Raw genomic sequence first — 23,701 nt, 5'->3', positions numbered from 1 at the left:
ATGTGTATATATATATATATATATATATATATATATATATATATATATATATATATATATATATATATATATATATATATATACAGTATATAAACAAAAAACAGCAGCCATTGGTTCTTTTTGCATCCCACCCTGCCCAGGAGCTGTGGTATGATCAGACCATGTTCCTGTACGGTCAGACACGGCCATTACACAGTACACAGCAGGCGCACATTTATAAGATTATCTCAGCACAGGAACATTTTATTTATACACAACCAATTGTGGAAATTATTATTAGTAGTCAAAGATCTATTGATTAAAATGTTGATTAAAATTAACTTTGTTTGTGGGAAACCCCCTTTAACTGTTCACAATAACAGTAATTTTGACCAGGGGTGCCCAAACTTTTACATGCCACTGAACAGAAATATATTTCTATGATGTTCCATTAATCCAGAATGCTTTGTAATTTGGCATGCATTATTGCTGGATTTTCCCTGTGTAGAATCAAAGAAATGCTCGCGATCACTTGTGTGTAAGACTTTATTGCTGTCTCTTACAATTAATAAGAGAAAACATTTACTTATGGATTATATGATGCCAAATAAGGATATGAGCTGATAAGATTACATGCTTTCCTTGATTAGAACATGAACAAAAATAATATGCAATTCTCATAACTTAAGAGGTTGTTTGTTTTTATGGATTTGGTCCTGATCTAACATATCTATAATCTAGACTTGGGCAATACATTGTAGGGACTAGTACAGACATTGACATAGTTATTAGTTACATAGTAATATAGGTTGAAAAAGACCTAGGTCAATCAAGTTCAACCTTTCACCACCAATTGTACATTTCGTCACTAGTTTAACTATAACCCACAATGTTATGTGTACTGAGTAAGGCTAGGTTCACACTAGCGTTTGTGTACTCAGCATAGGGCTGCCTACTTCTTACCTTCAGATCCGTATACATCCGCATCTGTCTTGCGTACCTGTCTTTAACATTGTGTATGCAGGGACATGCGTGTCATGCATTGTATGCGGATGCGTGCCCGTGCGGCCTTTTGATGCGCCCGCCGAACGCACGCTATTACCTTCCGATGTTTAATGTATTAGCGTCTAATAGATGCAAATACATTTGAACAGCAATGTGCCGGGACGGGGCAGAGCAGCTGCTGTCAGCCCCAGGTGCAACATGCAGCAGTGTGATGGCTCATCATGCTACTGATCTCATCACATTGCTTCCGGGCCGAAGAGGAGCAGAGACATCGGAAGGCAGAAGCTGGACATTAAATGTATTACTTATGAAACAGGACACAGTTTTGAGAGAGGCAGTGTGTGGGGATGGGGGGCTGCTTTATCCAGAGGGAGTGTGTGTGTATCTGTGAGAGTTTGTATATATTTTGCCGAGAAGCAGTGTGTGTGTGTGTGTGTGTGTGTGTGTGTATATGTATACATATATTGAAGGGACAGTGTGTGTGTGTGTGTGTGTGTGTGTGTGTGTGTGTGTGTGTGTGTGTATATCCTTTGTTGGCAATGGCAGAGGTCAAACATTTTCTGTAAGTCTTCACAAGGTGAGAGCCAGAAATCTTGCATGTTTTTAGGTGACCAAATACTTATTTTCCACCATAATGTATATATAATAGTCTGCAGATGGGCTGTGTGTGTATGTATATTTTGCAGAAGGTTAGTGTGTGTGTGCGCGCGCGTGTGTGTGTGTGTGTGTGTGTGTGTGTGTGTAAGGGGGAATATTTTGCAGACTTTCTGTGATGTGATGTTAAATTGCCGTATTGGCACTTTTTGATAAATAAGTGGGTTTTGGGCTGCCGTTTCGATACTCGGTCTTAAAAGGTTCATCATCACTGCACTAGGTCATTAATAAAGAAGTTAAAAAGAATCAGTCCTAGCACAGATCCCTGCGGTCCCCACTGCTCTCAATACAGATCCCTGCGGTCCCCACTGCTCCCAATACAGATCCCTGCCATCCCCACTGCTGACTTTATCCCATTTAGGGAACATACCATTTATGACAACTCTTTGTTTCCTGTCATTTAGCCAAGTCCTTACCCATCTGCATATAGTTTCCCCCAGTCTCTGCGTTTGGAGTTTCAGTATAAAGGTACCGTCACATTAAGCGACGCTGCAGCGATATAGACAACGATGCCGATCGCTGCAGCGTCGCTATTTCGTCGTTGTGTGGTCGCTGGAGAGCTGTCATACAGACAGCTCCAGCGACCAACGATGCCGAAGTCCCCGGGTAACCAGGGTAAACATTGGGTTACTAAGCGCAGGGCCGCACTTAGTAACCCGATGTTTACCCTGGTTACCATTGTAAATGTAAAAAAACCCAAACACTACATACTTACATTCCGGTGTGTGTCGCGTCCCCCGGCGTCCGCTTCCCTGCACTGTGTAAGCGCCGGCTCTAAAGCAGAGCGGTGACGTCACCGCTGTGCTTTGCTTTACGGCCGGCACTGACACATTCAGGGCAGGAAGTTCTGCGCGGACGCCAGGGGACGTGACAGACATCAGAGGGTGAGTATGTACTGTTTTTTTTTTTACTTTTACAATGGTAACCAGGGTAAATATCGGGTTACTAAGCGCGGCCCTGCGCTTAGTAACCCGATATTTACCCTGGTTACCATTGTAAAACATTGCTGGCATCGTTGCTTTTGCTGTCAAACACAACGATACACGCCGATCTGACGACCAAATAAAGTTCTGGCCTTCTAGCTCCGACCAGCGATATCACAGCGGGATCCAGATCGCTGCTGCGTGTCAAACTCAACGATATCGCTATCCAGGACACTGCAACGTCACGGATCGCTATCGTTATCGTTGTTAAGTTGTTCAGTGTGAAGGTACCTTAAGGCTGTTATGTGCTACAGTATGAAATGCCTTTGCAAAGTCCAGATAAATCACTTAAATATCATTGTCTGAGCAAAGGGTCTGAATACTTATGACCATGTGATATTTCAGTTTTTCTACTTTTCTGTTTTCTTTTTCAGTCAAGATGGGGTGCAGAGTGTACATTAATGAGAAAAAAATTAACTTTTTTAAATTTACCAAATGGCTGCAATGAAACAGAGTGAAAAATTTAGAGGGGTCTGAATACTTTCTGTACCCACTGTATAACCATCGAGCATCACTACATTGCTGGTGATACGCAGCATATTACAGTATAGCATAAAATGACATGACACAGCATCAGCCTGGTATACAGTATATACAGTAAAGGATCACGTAATGATATGGTATTTCCACTCACCTACTAAAGGATATAACAGGCCAGTACATAACAATGGGGTCCATGTATGTAATGCTGGAACATTATTTGTATGAGGGTGGCGGACCCTCTACTACCATTTTTATACACATTGCCTCACCATCTCTTTCCGGGCAGAAAGGAAATTCTTCAGTAAAGGGAAAATTAGGTACAATACCGGGCACAGCATTAAATTCACCTGATTATTTGTCTTTTACCGTATACAAATTTTCATTTTACATGTGTTTGCATCATTACGGTGGGGAGATTTTTTTTCAACAACACAACAAAAGGACAGAAAAGATTAAAAAACTTTAGTAGATTAGCGCGATCTAAATCTGCAAACTCGGCTTCAGGAAAATGGCCGCCACGATCTCCATCTGCGCACGCGCGGCCTCCCGCGGCCATTTTCCTGAAGCCCCGGGAAGCAGAGCACTTCATCTGCGCACGCGCGGCCTCAGGAAGATGGCCACCACCACCGATAAAGCCATGATTCACCCGGCTCTGCTGCTTACCTTGGATACCGGGCCGCTGCGTCACCTCACCTTTGGAAGGGACCCTGTTCACACCATACCGCTCACTGCGCCTCATCATCCCTGCACCTCTTCCGCCACCACAGCTCTGCTGCAACCCCCACATGGACAACAGGCCGTGGCGTCGCCCACCTAAACAGGAAGGGACCCTGCTCAGGTGCATGCCATATCGCCCATTGCATCTCTGCACCTCTGCTGACACAATGCCTCCTGTGACCCTGCTCTGCCACCGCCAGCCCTCAAGTAAGATACTGTAAATTCGGACAATAAGATGGACCCCCATCTTATAAAAAATCTTTTTTTTCTGCAATTTTCACCCCAAATTTGGGGTGCGTCTTATGGTCCGATGCGTCTTATAGTCCAAAAAATATGGTAGTTTTCATCGCGGCAGCTGAATGATTTACAGCTTACTAGCCTGCTTGATTACATGTGGGGATTCCCTAGCAACCAGGCAACCCCCACATGTAATCAAGCTGGCTAGTAGCTGTAAATCATTCAGCTGCCGCGATGAAAACTAAATCTCCGAGCAATCATAAATACTCGGAGGTCACCCAAGCGTGCTCGGGAAAACTCGATCAACGAGTACACTAACTCATCACTTACCCTGGAGGGTTCAACCATAACTCCCAAGCAGCATGCACGCTGTCTTGGGGTCATATTCGACTCCGAACTTTCCTTTACTCCTTACATCCGATCACTCACTCGCTCTTGTCACCTGCATCTTAAAAACATCTCCAGAATCCGACCTTTTCTCACCATTGAAACTGCTAAGACTCTTACTGTCGCTCTTATTCATTCTCGTCTGGACTACTGCAATTCTCTTCTAATCGGTCTCCCTCTTACCAAACTCTCTCCTCTCCAATCCATCTTGAATGCTGCAGCCAGAGTCATATATCTGTCCAGCCGCTTCACCGATGCCTCCATCTTGTGCCAGTCATTACACTGGCTACCCATTCGCTACAGGGTCCAGTATAAACTCATCTCTCTCACCCACAAAGCTCTCCACAGTTCTGCACCGCCTTATATCTCCTCTCTCATCTCTGTCTATCGCCCTACACGTGCCCTCCGTTCTACAAACGACCTAAGACTAGCATCCCCCATAATCCGAACCTCACACCTCCGTCTCCAAGACCTCTCGTGCTGCACCAGCTCTCTGGAATGCACTTTCCCAGACGATCAGACTGATACCTAGCCCCGACCTATTCAAGCGAGCTTTAAAAACCCATCTATTCAAGCAAGCCTACCACACCAACTACTCAGTAAACTAACTTTGCCCTGTTCCCTCCTTCCAAATATTACTCTGAATCTGCACCCTACTATTCATCTGTCTCCACACCCTCCATGCACACGATAATTGCACTTGATACTTGACTATTGCACTTAAACACACGGGCTGATGACCGGATCATGCAGCTTTGTATGAAAGTCCCTATGTATTATAATTGCCAGACCTGAAATAACAAGCACTTTTCACCTATTGTGTCCCCCCATTTCCTTGTAGATTGTAAGCTTGCGAGCAGGGACCTCACTCCTAATGTCACGGTTTAAATTGTCTTAACCTGTATTGAATTTATTGTTTGTACATGTCCCGGCTTAATTGTAAAGTGCTGCGGAATATGTTGGCACTATATAAATAAAAATTATTATTATTATTATTATTTATTATCACTAGTAGCCATGCTTCCATTATGGAGGCTCCTGAACAACGCAGTTAGCACCACTACTGAGAAATTTATCAACTTTTTTTATTTCTAACAATTTTTAGGTGGCCAACTATATCCCACAACTCGCTAAAGTGAGCCCTGACCTATGGGGTGTATCTCTCTGTACAGTGGATGGACAGAGGTAAGAACAAAATTGGAGGTGAACTGTTATCATTATTAGTATCCTACAGAGAAGTGTTGGATGGTATAAGACCGGCATTTTGTCTATGTGATTTGTGCAGGTGGAACACAATTAAAGAATGTACAGTATTTTACCACAAGTCCTAAAATCCACATTGTAAAGCTGTAGTAATTTCTCCTAAAATGCGTTTTACCACATGGTATTTTTGTTTTTGACTGTGCAGCATACTAAAAGGACTAGACCCGGGAAGCTGCTTCATGCAAATGCAGAACATGTCACCATGAAAATGCAGTCCAATTTGCAGGCAGCATGTTATAGAGTGGGGAGAGCTGAGTAGATTGATATATGATTTTGTGAGAAAAGATTCAGGATAACCTTTATTTTAATCATTCACACCTTTGCTCTTTTGGGCTCTTCGGTCAGCGACTGACAGCTGTCTCTCTAGCCACACTTATACAAAGAAAGCTGTCAGTCACTGACCGGACCGCCCACCGGACCGAAGACCACAAAAAGAGCAAAGGATTGAATGATTAAAATAATGGTTATCCTGAATCTTTTCTCACAAAATCATAAATCAATCTGCTCAGCTCTCCCCGCTCTATAACATGGGGCCTGCAGATTGGACTGCATATTCATGGTGACAGGTTCCCTTTAAGGTTACGTTCCCACAATGAGCTTTTGGTGGTGCAGATTTTCTGCACCTATTAAGTAAATTACGTTACTTGTGCTTTTTTAATGCATTTTTGAGTGAGTTTTTTGCATGTGTTTTATCACGTTTTTGACTCTGCAGCTTTGGCCTCTTGTTGGTAACTGAGCAGCAGTGAATGAATTGCTCTACCCTGAGGGTAAGAACAAATGAAGTGGCCGGGTCACATTCTTGGTGCAGCGGTGATGTGGTCAAAAAATGTGGATTTGATTTTTGTTTAACAAGCAATCACTTGATTTTATGGGGGGAACATTTGGTTATTCTGCAAATACCACTTGGCTGATTGTAAACGACACGGTGGTTTTGAAGTTTAAAGAATAATTCCCCGAGAAAATCCAGCAATTATTTTAAAAGCAATTTAAAAACTGAAGCGGCAATTGGCCCTTCTATTTGTGTGTAAATGCATAAAGATAGGTTCACATGAGCGTCTAAACATTTTCTTCCTTTGCCATCTGTAGGTGATCCATGTTTATATAGCAGCAGTTATTAAAAATGTACAAGTTTCTTTACTACAGATAACTACGTTCAAGAATTGCAGTGCATCCGTAAAAAATCAGATACTATACTGTGGCATCCGATTCTTTTTACGCATCCATAGAATTGAATGGGGAGTCTCATCCGATTTATGGCAGAAACTAGTATCTACTGATTTTTTTTTGTCTGGCCTCCAACAAATACTGCGTCCTCTGGATATTGCATAATAGGTGGAAATAAAGACTTTGGAATTCATTTTTGAGCCATGGATGGGGCCAGTAGTTAGAAAGAAATAATGAAAGGGTTTCTCTTTTTTATTTTTTTCATTTAAGCTTTTGAACACTTTTTACTACGCTCATTCATTACGCTTATGTGCTGTACAATAATTTGGTCCATGAGAACATCTACATTCATGTATCTTCTCCTGTGTTTAAATCCTTTTCCAGTAGTTACATACGAATGAATTATTAGGTAATTTTATCAATTAAAGAAAAAAAGCGAGATCTCTTTTAATGTGGAGACTGTATAGGCATCGTGGTAGCCAGGAGCGGACATGCCATCGGTGCAACCTGAGGCCCAAGAGCTATGGGGCTGGAAGCAAGTGCCCATATATTGGTCTTGGACAGGGTCCTCTTCTGTCTGTGTCCGCTCCTGGTGGTACCTAGTCGATTTTAGAGATGGAAGAATGCTTTTCCGGCACATTCAGACAATTATGATTTTTATGTTATATGAAAACACAGACCGCTCTTCATTCGTTTTTTGGATCCAAGTTTCATCAGTGTTTGGTCAATGTGATTCTAACTAATGAAAAAATAAATGAATGCCAAAGCTTCTCCTATCCATTACAATGTTAACCACAGACAGTACATGGAGACTGATGCTATCTTGTGCTCTCTGATTTTCATGGACCCATAGACTTGTATGGGTGAATTTGATCTATGACTTGTATCGAAAATGTCCATGGCTCATGATCCACAAAAAAAGATGGACATATGAACAGCCTATGGATTATAATGGGACTACTCCGTTCTCTACTCTTGAAAAATACAAATAGAAAAACATTGCTGCAAAATGTCATATGAAAGCCTATAGGTTAATATGAAATACACAAAAACAACACCTTGGCGTTTTGGACGCTTATTTTGCATAATTTTGGTCTTTAACAATTTTTTAAAATGTTGCATGCTGAATGCATGACTATGGTGTTTATTAGTATATATACAAGATATTCTATGCCGATATCATTTTTTTTTAATTAGACCATGTTCTCTGCTTTAAGGTATTCAGTAGGAGATACCGAGGTGCCATTATGCCTGCAATCATGTGTGAAGCCATTAAAGTATGCCATCGCTGTGAATGACCTGGGAACGGGCTATGTCCATCAGCATGTTGGCAAAGAGCCCAGTGGCCTTCGTTTTAACAAGCTTTCGCTTAACCAACAAGGTAAGAGGTCCACTTTGCGTGGAATTCATGATGTGTCTGGACGGTATGTAGGGAAGTTTACAAATAGAAAACACATGTTAATAACTAGGTGTATGAGCATACAGCTCTGAAATTACCCAGTGGTCCACAATTGTTCGGTCTGGCCAAGGTGCATCTCTGGTAGGGTCACTATTGTTGATATATACTTTATGAATAAAGCTCACATTTGTCTTCTCGTGATAAAAAAGCAAAACTACCTTTTGATTGTCTTCTTGGAGTGGGGGAGCTTCAATTAGACAATCTGTTTATTTTGATTTTATTTTCATTTTACCATAAGTGATTTTCAATTTTAGGGCATTTGCCATAAGCTATTGCTTTATTGTGGGAAATGTGGGTTTATAAACTTTCATTAAAAAAAATTCTGTACAATTCCACAATGAAGAGTAGTGAGAGAGGGACTTTGAGAGTAGGAGACGGCATTGTGATGTGCACACGCTGTCTGCCGACTTCAATTCTACTCCTCACTGAAGCCACTCGAGCTGTTCCCAAAGGTAAGCAGGAACCAGGCATCAGAACCCGCCCAAAGCTGATTCTGTGCGTGCCCCCACTGAGAGTTGGAGTATACAGTTGTGCTCCTCCAGTGTCGGTGCGCAAGTTCAGACACACAAACTATTAGCAGACAGCAAGACAAGGGTTTTAATATGAAAATAGGAAGTCTTAACGGGGCACCAAGGCTTAGGCCACGCCAAGGGAGCACCGAAGTCCCTTAATTTGCATAATAAATAAAAGCAGATTTTTCAGCAAATATTAAATTAATCTGTATATGGCTCATATGATTTTTAAATGGGCCATCTCCCCTATATAAATGTTTATACAGTTTAAGGGGAGCCTGTCATCATGAAAACGCCATTGATTCTGCAAGGAAGAATGTTATAGAGCAGTAGGAGATCAGACTGATATACAATTTTGTGAGAAAATATTCAATATAACCTGTGTTTAATCATTTAATCCTCTGTTCTTTCTGGGATTTTCAGTCCAGTGGGTGGTCTTATCAGTGACTGACAGCTATGTCTGTATGCACTCTTATACAAAGAAGACTGTCAGTCACTTATAGGACCGCCCACTGGACTGAAAATCCCAGAAAGTGCAGAGGATTAAATGATTAAAACCATCTTTGCTCACAATTCTATCTATCAGTCTGCTCCGCTGCCCCGCCCTATAACATGCTGCCTGCAGACCGGACTGCATTTTAATGGTGACAGGTTCACTGTAACTGGAATTTTGCTGGTAACAGACTCCTTTTAAAGTCCTTATATGCTCATTATTCAAGGAATGTAAAGTGTTAAAATGTACTAAAACATTAAAACATTAAAAGTGCTAACATGTAAAAACAGTTCTTACAGCAGTGATTAATTGACGTGTCTACTTGCACAAATAGTATTTTAGAAGAAATATTAGCTATGTGTAATTATAGGGTAATTAGAGGGAGTATTCCGCAATGTCTGCTTTAGACACGCTCTGATGTTAACTCAATGACATTGTCATCTGTATAGATGGCTGATCCCAAACATCTTAAGGCTCCGTTCACACTTTCGGATATCATGGACACATACAGTCTATCAGCTTTTTTTTAATGAATAGCATATAGACACACAGGGGAAAAGTGAAGGTCCATGAAAACAGCAGAGACATGTCCAATTTTGGTAAATTTTGCAAATAAAATTCAGCCTCAGTGAAGTCAATGCGTCCGAGAAATAAAAATGATACCACACAGATGTCATCCGTGTTGCCTTCTAGTGTTGTCCTTTTCTCACTGACCGGCTGCTAGAAAAAAAAAGTTTCTGAATCCTTTTTTTTCTAGAGGGAAGTATCAAAAACAGAGCAGCTTTATTTAAAACATGACACAACAAACAGATACAAAAACTGCAGCGTCAAAAGCGCAATAAAAGCGAATGTAAAAGTAACCTAATTTACCTTATGCCAAGCTCCCTTGAGGAGCTTTTGATGATCTTTTCATTTTCCTGCAGCATTTCTGCACCTATTATGTGAATTGTTACTTGTGTTTTTTTCTTTGCTTTTTTAGTGAGTTTTTTACATGAGTTTTTATCACTGCGCGTTTTGCCTTCTTTTTGGAAAGTAAATAAATAAGCTTTTGTAAATAAAGCTTCCTTGTTTTTGATACCTCCCGCTATTTGGCTTTGACAAAACTTTATTGATACAGTCATGTGCAGATTACATGCTTTTTTATGCGTTTCCACTGCAGCAACACACTAACAACACGCACCACAGTTAAATTTACGCTGAGTAAAAAAAAAGCACAGAGGGCTTGAGATTTCTATAAATCCCATCCACTTTGCAGGAACTTTAAGATGCTACATTTTTGACACCGCGAAAAACGCAGTGTCAAAAAGTCACCAAAAGCTCATTGTGGGCACATAACCTAATAGGTGCAGAAATGCTGGAGAAGGCCTACAACATCAAAACTCACTGAATAATTATCCTGGGAACGGAGCCTTAAATATATTGTTCCATAAATAGACCCAACCCTGAACATCCTGCTGTACTGTGTAATGCAATACTACACATCAATTACAACAATTTCTTAGACTAGCTGCAGGGAGCTGAGACCAAATGTAGCTGCTGCTCAAAACCGGCTCAGTGTGGGAAGTTCAGATATCTATGGTATATGGCTCTTTCACGTGACACGTGTTAAAGGACAAAGTGTGACCTCGGAATCCAGTTACTAACATTGTAGCGTGGCCGTATTGAAAAATAATATGTCTGCTGATCTATAATAGAAGTTTGGAGCTAAAGTTCTTATCACTGACTACAGGCTGAAACAAGCATACACCATGTAGTGATATATACACTACAGTTGTGCTCAAAAGTTTACATACCCCAACAGAATTTTTGCTTTCTTGGCCTTTTTTCAGAGAGTATAAATGATCACACCAAAAACTTTTCTCCACTCATGGTTAGTGATTTGATGAAGCCATGTATTGTCAAACTACTGTGTTTTCTCTTTTTAAGTCATAATGACAACCCAAAACATCCAAATGACCCTGATCAAACGTTTATATACCCTGGTGATTTTGGCTTGATAACATGCACAGAAGTTGACACAAACGGGTTTGAATGGCTACTAAAGGTAACATCCTCACCTATGACCTGTTTGCTAGTAATCAGTGTGTGTGCATAAAAGCTGAGTGAGTTTCTGGGATCCAGACAGACTTTTGCATCTGTCATCAAGCCACTGACATTTCTAGATTGTGAGTCATGGGGAAAGCAAAAGAATTGTCAACGGATCTACGGGAAAAGGTAGTTGAACTGTATAAAACAGGAAAGGGATACAAAAAGATATCCAAGGAATTGATAATGCCAGCCAGCAGTGTTCAAACTGTGATTAACAAATGGAAAATCAGGGGCTCTCTAAAAACAAAACCACGGTCAGGTAGATCAACAAAAATGTTGTTCACAACTGCCAGGAACATTTTTTGGGATGCAAAGAAAAACCCACAAATAACATGATGAGCTGAAATACAGGACTCTCTGAAAACTACCGGTGTGGCTGTTTCAAGATGCACAATAAGGAGGCACTTGAATAAAAATGGGCTGCATGGTCGAGTCGTTAGAAGAAGGCCATTACTGCACAAATGCCACAAAGTATCTCCCCTACAATACGCAAAACAGCTCAGAGACAAGCCTCAAAACTACTGGAACAAGGTAATTTGGAGTTATGAGACCAAAATTTAACTTTTATGCCACATCCATAAACGTTACATTTGGAGAGAGGTCAACAAGGTCTATGATGAAAGGAACACCATTCCTACTGTAAAGCACGGAGGTGGATCACTGATGTTTTGGGGATGTGTGAGCTACAAAGGCACAGGAAGCTTGATCAAAGTTGAAGGAAAGATGAATGCAGCATGTTATCAGCAAATACTAGAGGCAAATTTGCACTCATTAGCCCGGAACCTGCGCATGGTACGTACTTGGACGTTCCAACATGACAACAATCCAAAACACAAGGCCAAGTCGACCTGTCGTTGGCTACAGCAGAACAAAGTGAAAGTTCCGGAGTGGCCATCTCAGTCTCCTGACCTCAATATCATTGAGCCACTCTATCTCAAGCAGATCTCAAGCGCGCAGTTCATGCTAGACAGCCCAGGAATTTACAGGAACTGGAGGCTTTTTGACAAGAAATGTGGGCAGCTTTACTATCTGACAAAATAAAGAACCTCATCCACAACTAACAAAAAAGACTTCAAGCTGACATTGATGTTAGAGGGGCAATACACGATATTAAGAAATAGGGTGTGTGAACTTTTTCTGAGGGTCATTTGGATGTTTTGGGTTGTCATTATGATTTAAAAAGAGAAAACACCGTAGTTTGACAATAAATGGCTTCACCCAACCACTACCCATGAGTGGAGAAAAGGTTTTGGTGTGATCATTCATACTCTCTGAAAAAAGGCAAAGAAAGCAAAAATTCTGTTGGGGTATGTAAACTTTTGAGCACAACTGTGTGTGTGTGTATATATGTATATATATATACATATATATATATATATATATATATATATACTGACTACTATATACTACTAGTACTAACCCACAAGTCTCTCCATTCTCTGTCTCCTCCATATATCTCCAAACTAATCTTCCAATATCTTCCCACATGTACTCTCCACTCCTCCCAAGACCTACTTTTCTTCTCCACTCTTGTACCTTCCTCACCCAATCACCTTCAAGACTTTTGAGTATCCCCATCTGGGATTCTGTGCCCCAACATGTCCGATTATCCACCACATTCCGAACTTTCACCGACTCCAAAGCTGCTGCAACCCCCTAACCTACTGTCTCCTTCCCCATTACCTTGCAGTCTGTAGGCCCACAAGGGCAGGGCCTTCTCTGCTCTGCACCTGTCATTTTTAGCTTGTTCATTATAATTTATATTTTATATAAAATATCACGGCACCATGGAATCAATGATGCTCTAAAAATAAATAATTATAATAAATAGAACATGAAATGTTTCTCTGCCAATATTAAATACATGAAGTCCACAATTGCTATGCACATAAAAGTATCACGTTCTCAAAGCATGTTTTGACCAAAGCGTATGAGCCCATCTGACAACAATAAAGTCACCTTTTTTAAATTGGACCGTATACTAAGCACTCGCCTCTCTGAGCCTATGCCGGAAATAAAATGGTCCCGCCACGCATTGCTGCAGTATAGATCGGTCACAGGAAGGACGTATTCTTATACTAATTCATGTCAGCTGTTTCTTATGTCTTTCACTGGACCAGTTTGTGATAACAGAGTAAGATAAAACCTATAGACTGATGACAATAGCCATGTCTCTATGTAAATGTTAGTTTTTTAGAGCGTTTAAAAGAAGAATCAAAGTCCCAACATTTCAGCATTCTCTATCTTTTACCATTCTCCCACCTTTGTCTTCAAGCAACACATTACCTCACACTAAAAAAAAATTCTCACTCTTCCTCCTGCCCCATACATAGAGGAAAGGAGGAATGAAGTAGTGAATCTTCAAAATGATGAATATATTGTATGACTTTTCACCTCTTTGTTCTCTTGCAGAATTTCTGTTTTTAATAAACTTTTGCAATTCACAATAATTATAGATTTTACCTAAGTATCTGTGTACTGATAATTGGGTGTCCCAGACATAAGAAACCTGGCACTCCAGCATTTGTTTGTTAAAAAAAAACAAAAAACAAAAAAAAACATTAAAAAAGTAGGGGCTTATTAGAGAAGAAGCTACTACTATTTCCGTAGTGCCATCCTGGTAGCACTGATACATGAATTTAATTGAATACAAAAGATGACTTTTGGCCCTATTTCTTATATGTGGCTATCAGGCTTTTTTTCCCTCCGGTGTGGTGAACAGATGTGGTAACTGATCTCATAGCTTTCTATAAGATTGCTCCCATACACTTAGTTTCATAGTGGTCGAAGGTAAACTTAAAGGGGTTTACGCAAGAACAAAATTAATTTTAATCAAGATTTTAATCAATAGATCTTTGAATTTTGTTTCACAGTTGGATGTTTTGTTGTTTTTTTAAATGTCCCTGTGCTGAGATAATCCTATAAATGTGCCCCTGCTGTGTACTGTGTAATGGCTGTGTCTAAAGGCCCCATCACACATAGCGATTTACCAACGATCACGACCAGCGATACGACCTGGCCGTGATCGTTGGTAAGTCGCTGTGTGGTCGCTGGGGAGCTGTCACACAGACAGCTCTCTCCAGCGACCAACGATCAGGGGAACGACTTCGGCATCGTTGAAACTGTCTTCAACGATGCCGAAGTCCCCCTGCAGCACCCGGGTAACCAGGGTAAACATCGGGTTACTAAGCGCAGGGCCGCGCTTAGTAACCCGATGTTTACCCTGGTTACCAAAAAAAACAAACAGTACATACTCACCATCTGATGTCCGTCAGGTCCCTTGCCGTCTGCTTCCCGCTCTGACTGAGTGCCGCCGTACAGTGAGAGCAGAGCGCAGCGGTGACGTCACCGCTGTGCTGTACTTTCACTTTCACTTTGCGGCGCTCAGTCAGTGTGGGAAGCAGACGGCAAGGGACCTGACGGACATCAGATGGTGAGTATGTACTGTTTTTTTTTTTTTACATTTACGCTGGTAACCAGGGTAAACATCGGGTTACTAAGCGCGGCCCTGCGCTTAGTAACCCGATGTTTACCCTGGTTACCAGTGAAGACATCGCTGGATCAGTGTCACACACACCGATTCAGCGATGTCAGCGGGACCTCAACGACCAAAAAACGGCCCAGGCCATTCTGACACGACCAGCGATCTCACAGCAGGGGCCTGGTCGCTGGTACGTGTCACACATAGCGAGATCGCTACTGAGGTCGCTGTTGCGTCACAAAACTTGTGACTCAGCAGCGATCTCGCTAGCGATCTCGCTATGTGAGACGGGGCCTTAAGGGTACCGTCACACAGTGGCATTTTCATCGCTATGACGGTACGATTCGTGACGTTCTAGCGATATAGTTACGATCTCGCAGTGTCTGACACGCAGCAGCGATCAGGGACCCTGCTGAGAATCGTACGTCGTAGCAGATCGTTTGAAACTTTCTTTCGTCGCTGGATCTCCCGCTGTCATCGCTGGATCGTTGTGTGTGACAGCGATCCAGCGATGCGTTCGCTGGTAACCAGGGTAAACATCGGGTTACTAAGCGCAGGGCCGCGCTTAGTAACCCGATGTTTACCGTGGTTACCAGCGTAAAAGTTAAAAAAAAAAAACGTACATACTCACCATCTGATGTCCGTCAGGTCCCTTGCCGTCTGCTTCCCGCTCTGACTGACTGCCGGCCGGAAAGTGAGAGCACAGCACAGCGGTGACGTCACCGCTGTGCTGTGCTCTCACTGTACGGCGGCACTCAGTCAGAGCAGGAAGCAGACGGCAAGGGACCTGACGGACATCAGATGGTGAGTATGTACGGTTTGTTTTTTTTTACTTTTACGCTGGTAACCACGGTAAACATCGGGTTACTAAGCGCGGCCCTGCGCTTAGTAACCCGATGTTTACCCTGGTTACCAGCGGACCTCGGCATCGTCGGTCGCTGGAGAGCGGTCTGTGTGACAGCTCCCCAGCGACCACACAACGACTTACCAACGATCACGGCCAGGTCGTATCGCAGGTCGTGATCGTTGGTAAATCGTATAGTGAGACGGTACCCTAAGGGTACCGTTACACTAAACGATTTACCAACGATCACAACCAGCGATACGACCTGGCCGTGATCGTTGGTAAGTCGTTGTGTGGTCGCTGGGGAGCTGTCACACAGACAGCTCTCCAGCGACCAACGATGCCGAAGTCCCCGGGTAACCAGGGTAAACATCGGATTACTAAGCACAGGGCCGTGCTTAGTAACCCGATGTTTACCCTGGTTACCATCGTAAATGTAAAAAAAAACAAACAGTACATACTCACATTCCGGTGTCACGTCCCTCGCCGTCTGCTTCCCGCACTAACTGTGAGTGCCGGCCGTAAGGCACAGCACAGCGGTGACGTCACCACTGTGCTCTGCTTTCACTTTACGGCCGGCGCTCACAGTCAGTGTGGGAAGCAGACGGCGAGGGACGTGACACCGGAATGTGAGTATGTACTGTTTTTTTTTTTTTACATTTACGATGGTAACCAGGGTAAACATCGGGTTACTAAGCGCGGCCCTGCGCTTAGTAACCCGATGTTTACCCTGGTTACAAGCGAACACATCGCTGGATCGCTGTCACACACACCGATCCAGCGATGACAGCGGGAGATCCAGCGACGAAATAAAGTTCCAAACGATCTGCTACGACGTACGATTCTCAGCAGGGTCCCTGATCGCAGTAGCGTGTCAGACACAGCGATATCGTATGGATATCGCTGGAACGTCACGGATCGTGCCGTCGTAGCGATCAAAGTGCCACTGTGAGACGGTACCCTAACCGTCCAGGGTCATGGTCTGATCATGTCACAGCTTGTGGGCAGGGGATGAAGGAAAAGAGTATACAGACATTACAGCACGGGATCATTTACCGTAACTAGAAATGTATATGTATTCTTTTTTTTATTAGGAAAGCCACACAACCCCATGGTGAATGCAGGCGCGATTGTCAATTGTTCATTGATTAAAGTGAGTATGGAGGTTCTTCTTATGTAGCTTACAGAACATGGGAATCTGTCAGTCAGCAGGTTTTTGTTATGCAATCTGAAAGCAGCATGATGTAGGGGCAGAGACCCCGACTACAGCGATGTGTCACTTACTGAGCTGTGTTTTGCTGTTTCAATTAAATCATTTTTTATTAGCTAGGGATTTTCACTAAGAATATATTTATTACATGATTCTATAGTTATTGCTGCAAAACATAGTAAAAAGACACTTTTAATGAAGGTAATGCTAACGTGACATTTTCTGGTGTGATAATGTAGTTTTTTCTTCTTTTTTTTAGCAAGGGGCTAACAAGGCTGAAAAGTTTGATTATGTAAGTATGTTGCATTATTCATTATAATGTCTGGTCACTTTTTTAGTTGCCAGAGACACAGGTTTCAAGAAGTTGTCCACTAGTTGGACAATCCCTTCTCATTCCTCCCGCTTGGCCCCCATAAAATAATAAAGCCTATGCTCCCCTCCTGTGCTGGCGGCGTTCCCGCAGCGCTAGCACTCGCTCTTCCCGCGGCTGTGATGCGGTGTTGCGACACATGACCCCGGCTTCCAATCAGTGCTGATGTCACTGTCCCCGCCTCCTGTCGAATTGAGCAGGAAGAGGAAGTACAGATGTGTCAGAAGGCGGGGACAGTGACGCCAGTGCTGATTGGGTGCCAGCACCATGAGTCACAACAACCGCACGGAAGCCCCAGGAGAGCGAGTACGGACACCGCGAGAACTGCGCCGGCATGGGAGGTGAGTATAAGCTTTATTATTTTATAGGGGCCAAACATTTTGATCAAGAAGAGGTTGTCCTAATAGTGGACAACCCCTTTCAATAAACATTTGCAACACTTGAACGTGGCCAAGGTATTGGTTTACACATGAAAATATCCATTATTGACTAATATATTAGAATCAGCTCATTTTGTCAGTGCAACGAGCTGCAGCGTTTAATGACCAATGTCATGATTATTCTGCATTTTAGAGAACACTGGGTTGTCTGGGATGAAAAATAATGTACTTACAGTAGGAAAGTTAATAAAATATAAAGAAAATTATTATTGACCCATTTAACTCATAGAGGTCTAGTGCCCACCCTCTGGTGGTCTCTGGTGTGTTAGTGTGCAGCAGGTTTACAAGTTGTTATATTCTTCGCGTTTCTTGCAATTTCTGGTTAGGAGCCGGCAGACTTGTATCTGAACGTCTCCATTCAAGGAGAAGATGAATGTTCCCACCCATTACATCGTAAGACATGTAATCCTGTCCTTACAGCACCCAGCCTTCAGGACACCAGACAGCTTCCAGCTCCGCACAATTACACCACAAGAATTGACAGTAGTCAGCTACCTGCAGAATATCTCCATTCTAGACACAAAGCAGAACATCACTTCTTTTTAAGCATTTTTTTTGTTTCAGGCATCTGTTAAAGATTTTGCATTAAGCATTTCAATGTAACAGGGCCCTTCTGCCATGTGCCAGTTATAATTTATTGGGGACATGCCAATACATTGCTTCTTCCTTCTTCATTATTTCCTGCTTAGTGTCACCCTCATCTCTGTAATCGGCAGCTTGGGCGTTTTTTATGTCATCCTTGTAGTGTAGGTGCCCACATATGAGAATGTACTGCAACTGAGCTGGCCCATGTAATTCTGCCTCATGTAGAATATTTCAGCTTCCATAGAGATGACAGAGGCCGGGGCTGTCCATCAGAGAGAGGAGTGTGCTGCCGGGAAGTAAGTAGTGAAGAGGAAAAATTAGTCCGGGTGTATAGACACGCCCCAATGCATTTTCCATCTCATTTTCATATGGATTCTACACTAGATTTCTCGTGACTGGCACATCGGTTTTCTACCAAAAATTTTTTATTGTGGGAGACTTGCCTTACACATCCATACCCCTACTTCCCAAACTCATAAGGCTGGATTCACATATCTGGATTTCATGGTCCTAATATGGGCCACGATGCACTGTCCAGCCACAGGTCATCTGACTTGAACTCGACAGCTTCTAACTGCACATGTGTGAAGGCCACGGTCACACGTTCTGTATTTGGTTAGAATTTTACCTCAGTATTTGTAAGCCAAAAGCAGGAGTGGAACAATCAGAGGAAAAGCATAATAGAAACATATGCTCCACTTCTGTATTTATCACCCACTCCTGGTTTTGTCTTACAAATACTGAGGTAAAATCCTGACCAAATACTGAACGTGTGAACTTGGCCTAAGTGTAAAAACCCAGACTAAGCACTATATTAAATATTTCCATGCACTGAGGATTTAGTAGAATCTGACACTCGGAGGATTCCAGGGGAAAGTGGCTGTTGGTTTAGCAAGTACTTTAATTTATCATTTATTTAGTTACATTTATTTTTTAGATAGCCAGTTTAATAATTTAATGACATAATAAACATGATCTCTGCATGGAATTTTACAGTCTACATGAATAATCTGCAAGGTTTTGGTGAATGCCAAATCTCCAGTGCTTCTGCCATTCAACAGCACTGCAAGATTAAAACTGTGCCGAGGGAATTTTGACAGCAAGAAATGTACTGCTGCATACTGATTGAGACCCCAAGTGCAGATGTGAGCACAGTCTTAGATCAAATACAAAATTAAGGCAAAACTCATACATGTGCCCAGATCCCTCAGTTTAGTAGAGCTTTCCATTAACAGGGAGGAGTCTGTGGATGAAAATATAAATGAATTCAGTACAGTACCTGTAGCACGAAGAATATATAATGTTCTTATTTGTGTCAGGATAGTTTTACAGAATCCCCTCAAGCTCTCTCTTTCTGTTCTCAAGGTCATGCAGTTTTTGAAAAGGATGGCAGGAAACGAGTTCATTGGCTTCAGCAATGCAATGTAAGGACAACTGATGTATCAGTCTGGGGCCTGGGCGCCAAACTCAAGTGTGGAGGGCTCGCATGTCCCACTGTAATTATAATTTCATGAATCTTACAAAAACACATTGCCACATTGCTGTTTTCTTAGCTATTTATGGTTGTGTGCTTTTATGTGTTTATCAGTATGTATGGTTCTATTAAGTCTCCTAAAGTGAATGTCCAATTTTTATAGGTTATCCCTACCATGTAAAGTTATCTCCTATCTGAAGCTGCGTATTATTGGATCTCGAGAATAGGGCTTTGAAATGCCGCTGCTCCATTCATTCTCTGTGGGAGTCCTGGAAGTAGCGGAATATACTGCTCATCTATCTCTGGTGGGTATGTGATGCCTCAATTATGACCCAGCATTTCAGAGTCCTGTTCTTGGGATCAGTGAAACACCCAGCAGATGGAACCCAACCAATCTGCAAGTTATCACCTATCCTTTCTTACTTTTAGTCTTATACCTATTTATTATATGTTTAACTGGGAATCTGTTAGTAGGATCAACCCACCTAAGCCATCTATGTGGGCATGTAGGTCATAGGAAGCTGAATAGATGGGTCGTTCACAAACGAACCAAGGCAAAGAGCCAGCTCCCTGTTGTGAACAACGGGAGCCGGCACCTCAGTGAGAGCTACTGAATTCTCTTAATGGATCCTCATTGGGCGTAAAAGTCAAGTGTTCGGCAGACAAAACCATGTCCACCCAAACCAAACCCTGCCCACTTATCAACTTAATTGGCTATCTGCAAGTGGGTGTGGTTTCGGCCAAGAGTAGGCAAGGTTTTGGCCACGTTAACATCATCTTAATTATTTGTTTACCTAGTGTGAACACATTTCGCTCCCCTTCTTCCCAGAGCCATATTTTTTTAAATTTTTCGGTCAATATAGCCATATGAAGGCTTGTTTTTTTGTGGGATGAGTTGTACTTTTGAATGACATCATTGGTTTTACCATGTCATGTACTCGAAAATGGGAAAAAAATTGCAAGTGTGGTGAAATTGCAAAAAAAGTGCAATTCCACAACAGTTTTTTGGAGTTTTTTTTAACATGTTCACCAAATGCTAAAACTGAGCTGTCATAGTGATTCTCCAGTTCATTACGAATACACAGACACCAAACATGTATAGGTTGTTTTTTATTTACATGGTGAAAAAAAATCCAAAGTTTGTTAAAAATAAATTGCATCATTTTCTGAGACTCGTAGTATTAGGTGTCGAGTTCCCGCCGCTCACAGGGGGAATCTCGAACCATGTCTGCTGCAGTCTCCCATTCTCCTCCAGCTGCACTGGAGCCTGCTCAGCAGAGATGTCAGTCCCAGCATCTGGCTCAAGCTGATACTGTGCAGCTGGTTACTGCTGTCTTTCCAGGTTCAGCCATCGTAACCAGTACTGATCAACGGCGAGCAGGCGCTCCTGGGACGAAGTCCTGCTTTTTTTCTTCTGAGCATGCCCAAGGGACGACTTCTCATTGGAGGTCTGGGGTCACATGCTCAGCTCCTATTGGACCACTAGGAATGTCCTGGAGATCTTCCGCTATAAAAGGTTTGCATGGCCGCACGGCCATGCGCTAGTATAAATCAGTTAGTGTGTGTGCATGTGTGTGTCTGTCCTGGTGAAAGCTCCGAATCATACCCATCCCTAGTCTTGATAAATGCTCATGAATGTTGGAGCTGTCTAGCGCCAGTTAGTGCCATTCAGCACCAGACACAATCTAATAGTGTCTATATGCAGCGTTAACCAGTGCGCTTACCTGTCCCTAATTAACCAGTGCGCTAAATGTATTTGTGTTTATTTTCCCTGGCACCTCAGCTCCGATGCGAACGCAAGTGGACTAGACCCGCATCTTGGGGCAGAGGTCTGTGACTCTATACTTGCTTTTCCTCTGCCCTGTGACGCAACAGGATTTGCTTCCTTCATACTGGGTGTAGCTAACCTGTGTGTGTTTTCATTATACTGCCATTTATTGTCTGCCATTACCTAGCAGCAGGTATCATCTCTGCACTGTGGACCCCGGGCTGCGAACGCACCTTATTCAATCTTTATAATTATTCGGTGCATTCCGCCAGCCCTAACATTATACTAGCGCCAGGGTCTGGCTAGCATTGGCGGACGAACAGCGACTGCAGCGGTACATCCAGCTACAGGAGGGCAGGTTGGTGGCTCTCGAGCGCACAACCTCAGCTGTAGATGTTACCGCAGTAGCTGTTCAGGCTACTAGCGTGGCTGCAGCTAGTTTGTCCACTGCCCTCCCTGTTCTGACCTTATCCCGCCTCCCGTTGCCTGATAAGTTTAATGGTGACACTAACCTGTGTAGAAAAATATTTAGAATTGAGAGTCCTCAGTGGTTGATACCTTTTAATGGCTAACTGAAAAGATGGTAACAAATTGCAAGCTTTCGAGACTACATACGTCTCTTCATCAGGCAAAGACTAAAACAAATTCTGAAGAATCACATTTTCAGATGTTACCATCTTTTCAGTTAGCCATTAAAAGGTATCAACCACTGAGGACTCTCAATTCTAAATATTTTTCTATCTACTGGCTAACACGGTACCAAGATATATTTCTTTCCTGTATCTAAGCTGTGTAGGGGATTTGTAAGCCAGTGCACAATACACCTCGAGCTCCTGGCTGCACGTTTTCCCACAGAGTGGGCAAAGGTGGGATTCATTATATCCCTCCTATCAGACAGGGCATTGGAGTGGGCTACGTCGCTGTGGGAGCTCAACAATCATGTGGTGCAGAGTGCTCCGCGGTCCCTGAGCACTCTGAACAGGTCTTTTTAGGACCTCAAATCACCCATGATACGGCACTCCAACTGCTGGCATTGACACAGGGCTCGTCCATGGTCAGCCATTTCGCCGTCCACTTCCGGACTTTTGCATCAGAGCTGGAATGGTCGAATAAAGCCCTCATCGCTGTATTTTGGAGTGGGCTGGCTGACCATGTGAGGATGCTTTGTCCACCAGAAAGATTCCCGCCACACTGGAGGAGCTAATAGCTGTATCAACTTGCATCGACCTTCGTTTTAACGAGCGAAGGTTGGAGCGAGCCCAGTGTAGGCAGAGGCTTCGGCTGGCTCCCACCTTCGCCAAACCTCTGGAATCTCTGGTCCAGGCGTCCAAGCCACGTGAGGCCATGAAGGTGTCACGAGCAGGATCTAAGTCCCGGACCGCTCGTGCACTCAAGGTCTGTCATGTCTGCCGGCAGTCAGGACATCTTGCCTCCAGAGGTCCCCAGCGGTCGGGAAAACATTAGTGTCTAGTGGTTGTAGGAGGAGGTACACTAGACACGGCAACATTTTCCTCCAAACTGTCCTTCAAAGGGACAATCACCTTTGGCCCATCCACTCTTAGGCTACGTTCACACGTTCCTTTTTTTCATCCTTTTTTTTTCAGGTCCTGTTTTGAAAAACCGCAGCTAAATTCAGCGCTGATTTTAGCTGCGGTTTTTGATCCTTTTTCTTCTGCGGATTCCACTGCGGGTTTCCAAATGCAGTTTCCTATTGGTGCTGCTGGAAACCCGCTGCGGAATCCGCAGAAAGAATTGACATGGTACTTCTTTTTTCTGCAGGCAAAACCGCTGCGGATTTGCCTGTGGAAAAAAGGATCGTCGGCACAGCGGGTCCTTTTTTCCATTGGGTTACATTGTACTGTAACCTACATGGAAAACTGCTGCGGATCCGCAGTGCAATTCCGCTTCGGATCCGCAGCAAAAACCGCACCGTGTGAACATAGCCTCACAGTCGAGCTTTGTGTGGATTCCGGGCGGAGGGGAATTTTATGCCCTCTGCCTTCGCCCAATGCCACGCTATACCCCTGGTGATGCTCGCCAAGCCAGTGACTATATGAGTGGTGAATGGGTCGACTCTGCCCTCACAAATAACACACCAGACCATC

The 23,701-nt window shown here is 43.0% G+C and overlaps 1 protein-coding gene across 1 annotated transcript in view; it reads left to right on the top strand.

Annotated features, from left to right (window-relative positions):
* The window catches only part of GLS2 (glutaminase 2), a 132,519-nt gene that overhangs the window by 64,710 nt on the left and 44,108 nt on the right, over positions 1-23,701 (top strand). The window contains exons 5-9 of the mRNA XM_077297610.1: positions 5,551-5,630; positions 8,090-8,253; positions 16,844-16,902; positions 17,219-17,251; positions 19,720-19,778. Of these exons, the coding sequence (XP_077153725.1) occupies positions 5,551-5,630; positions 8,090-8,253; positions 16,844-16,902; positions 17,219-17,251; positions 19,720-19,778 (395 nt within the window). The remainder of the gene's footprint in view (positions 1-5,550; positions 5,631-8,089; positions 8,254-16,843; positions 16,903-17,218; positions 17,252-19,719; positions 19,779-23,701) is intronic.

The sequence above is a fragment of the Ranitomeya variabilis genome, chromosome 3 (assembly GCF_051348905.1).
Source record: "Ranitomeya variabilis isolate aRanVar5 chromosome 3, aRanVar5.hap1, whole genome shotgun sequence".
In the NCBI taxonomy this organism is placed as follows: domain Eukaryota; kingdom Metazoa; phylum Chordata; class Amphibia; order Anura; family Dendrobatidae; genus Ranitomeya; species Ranitomeya variabilis.
This window is presented reverse-complemented; position numbering and strand designations above follow the sequence as displayed.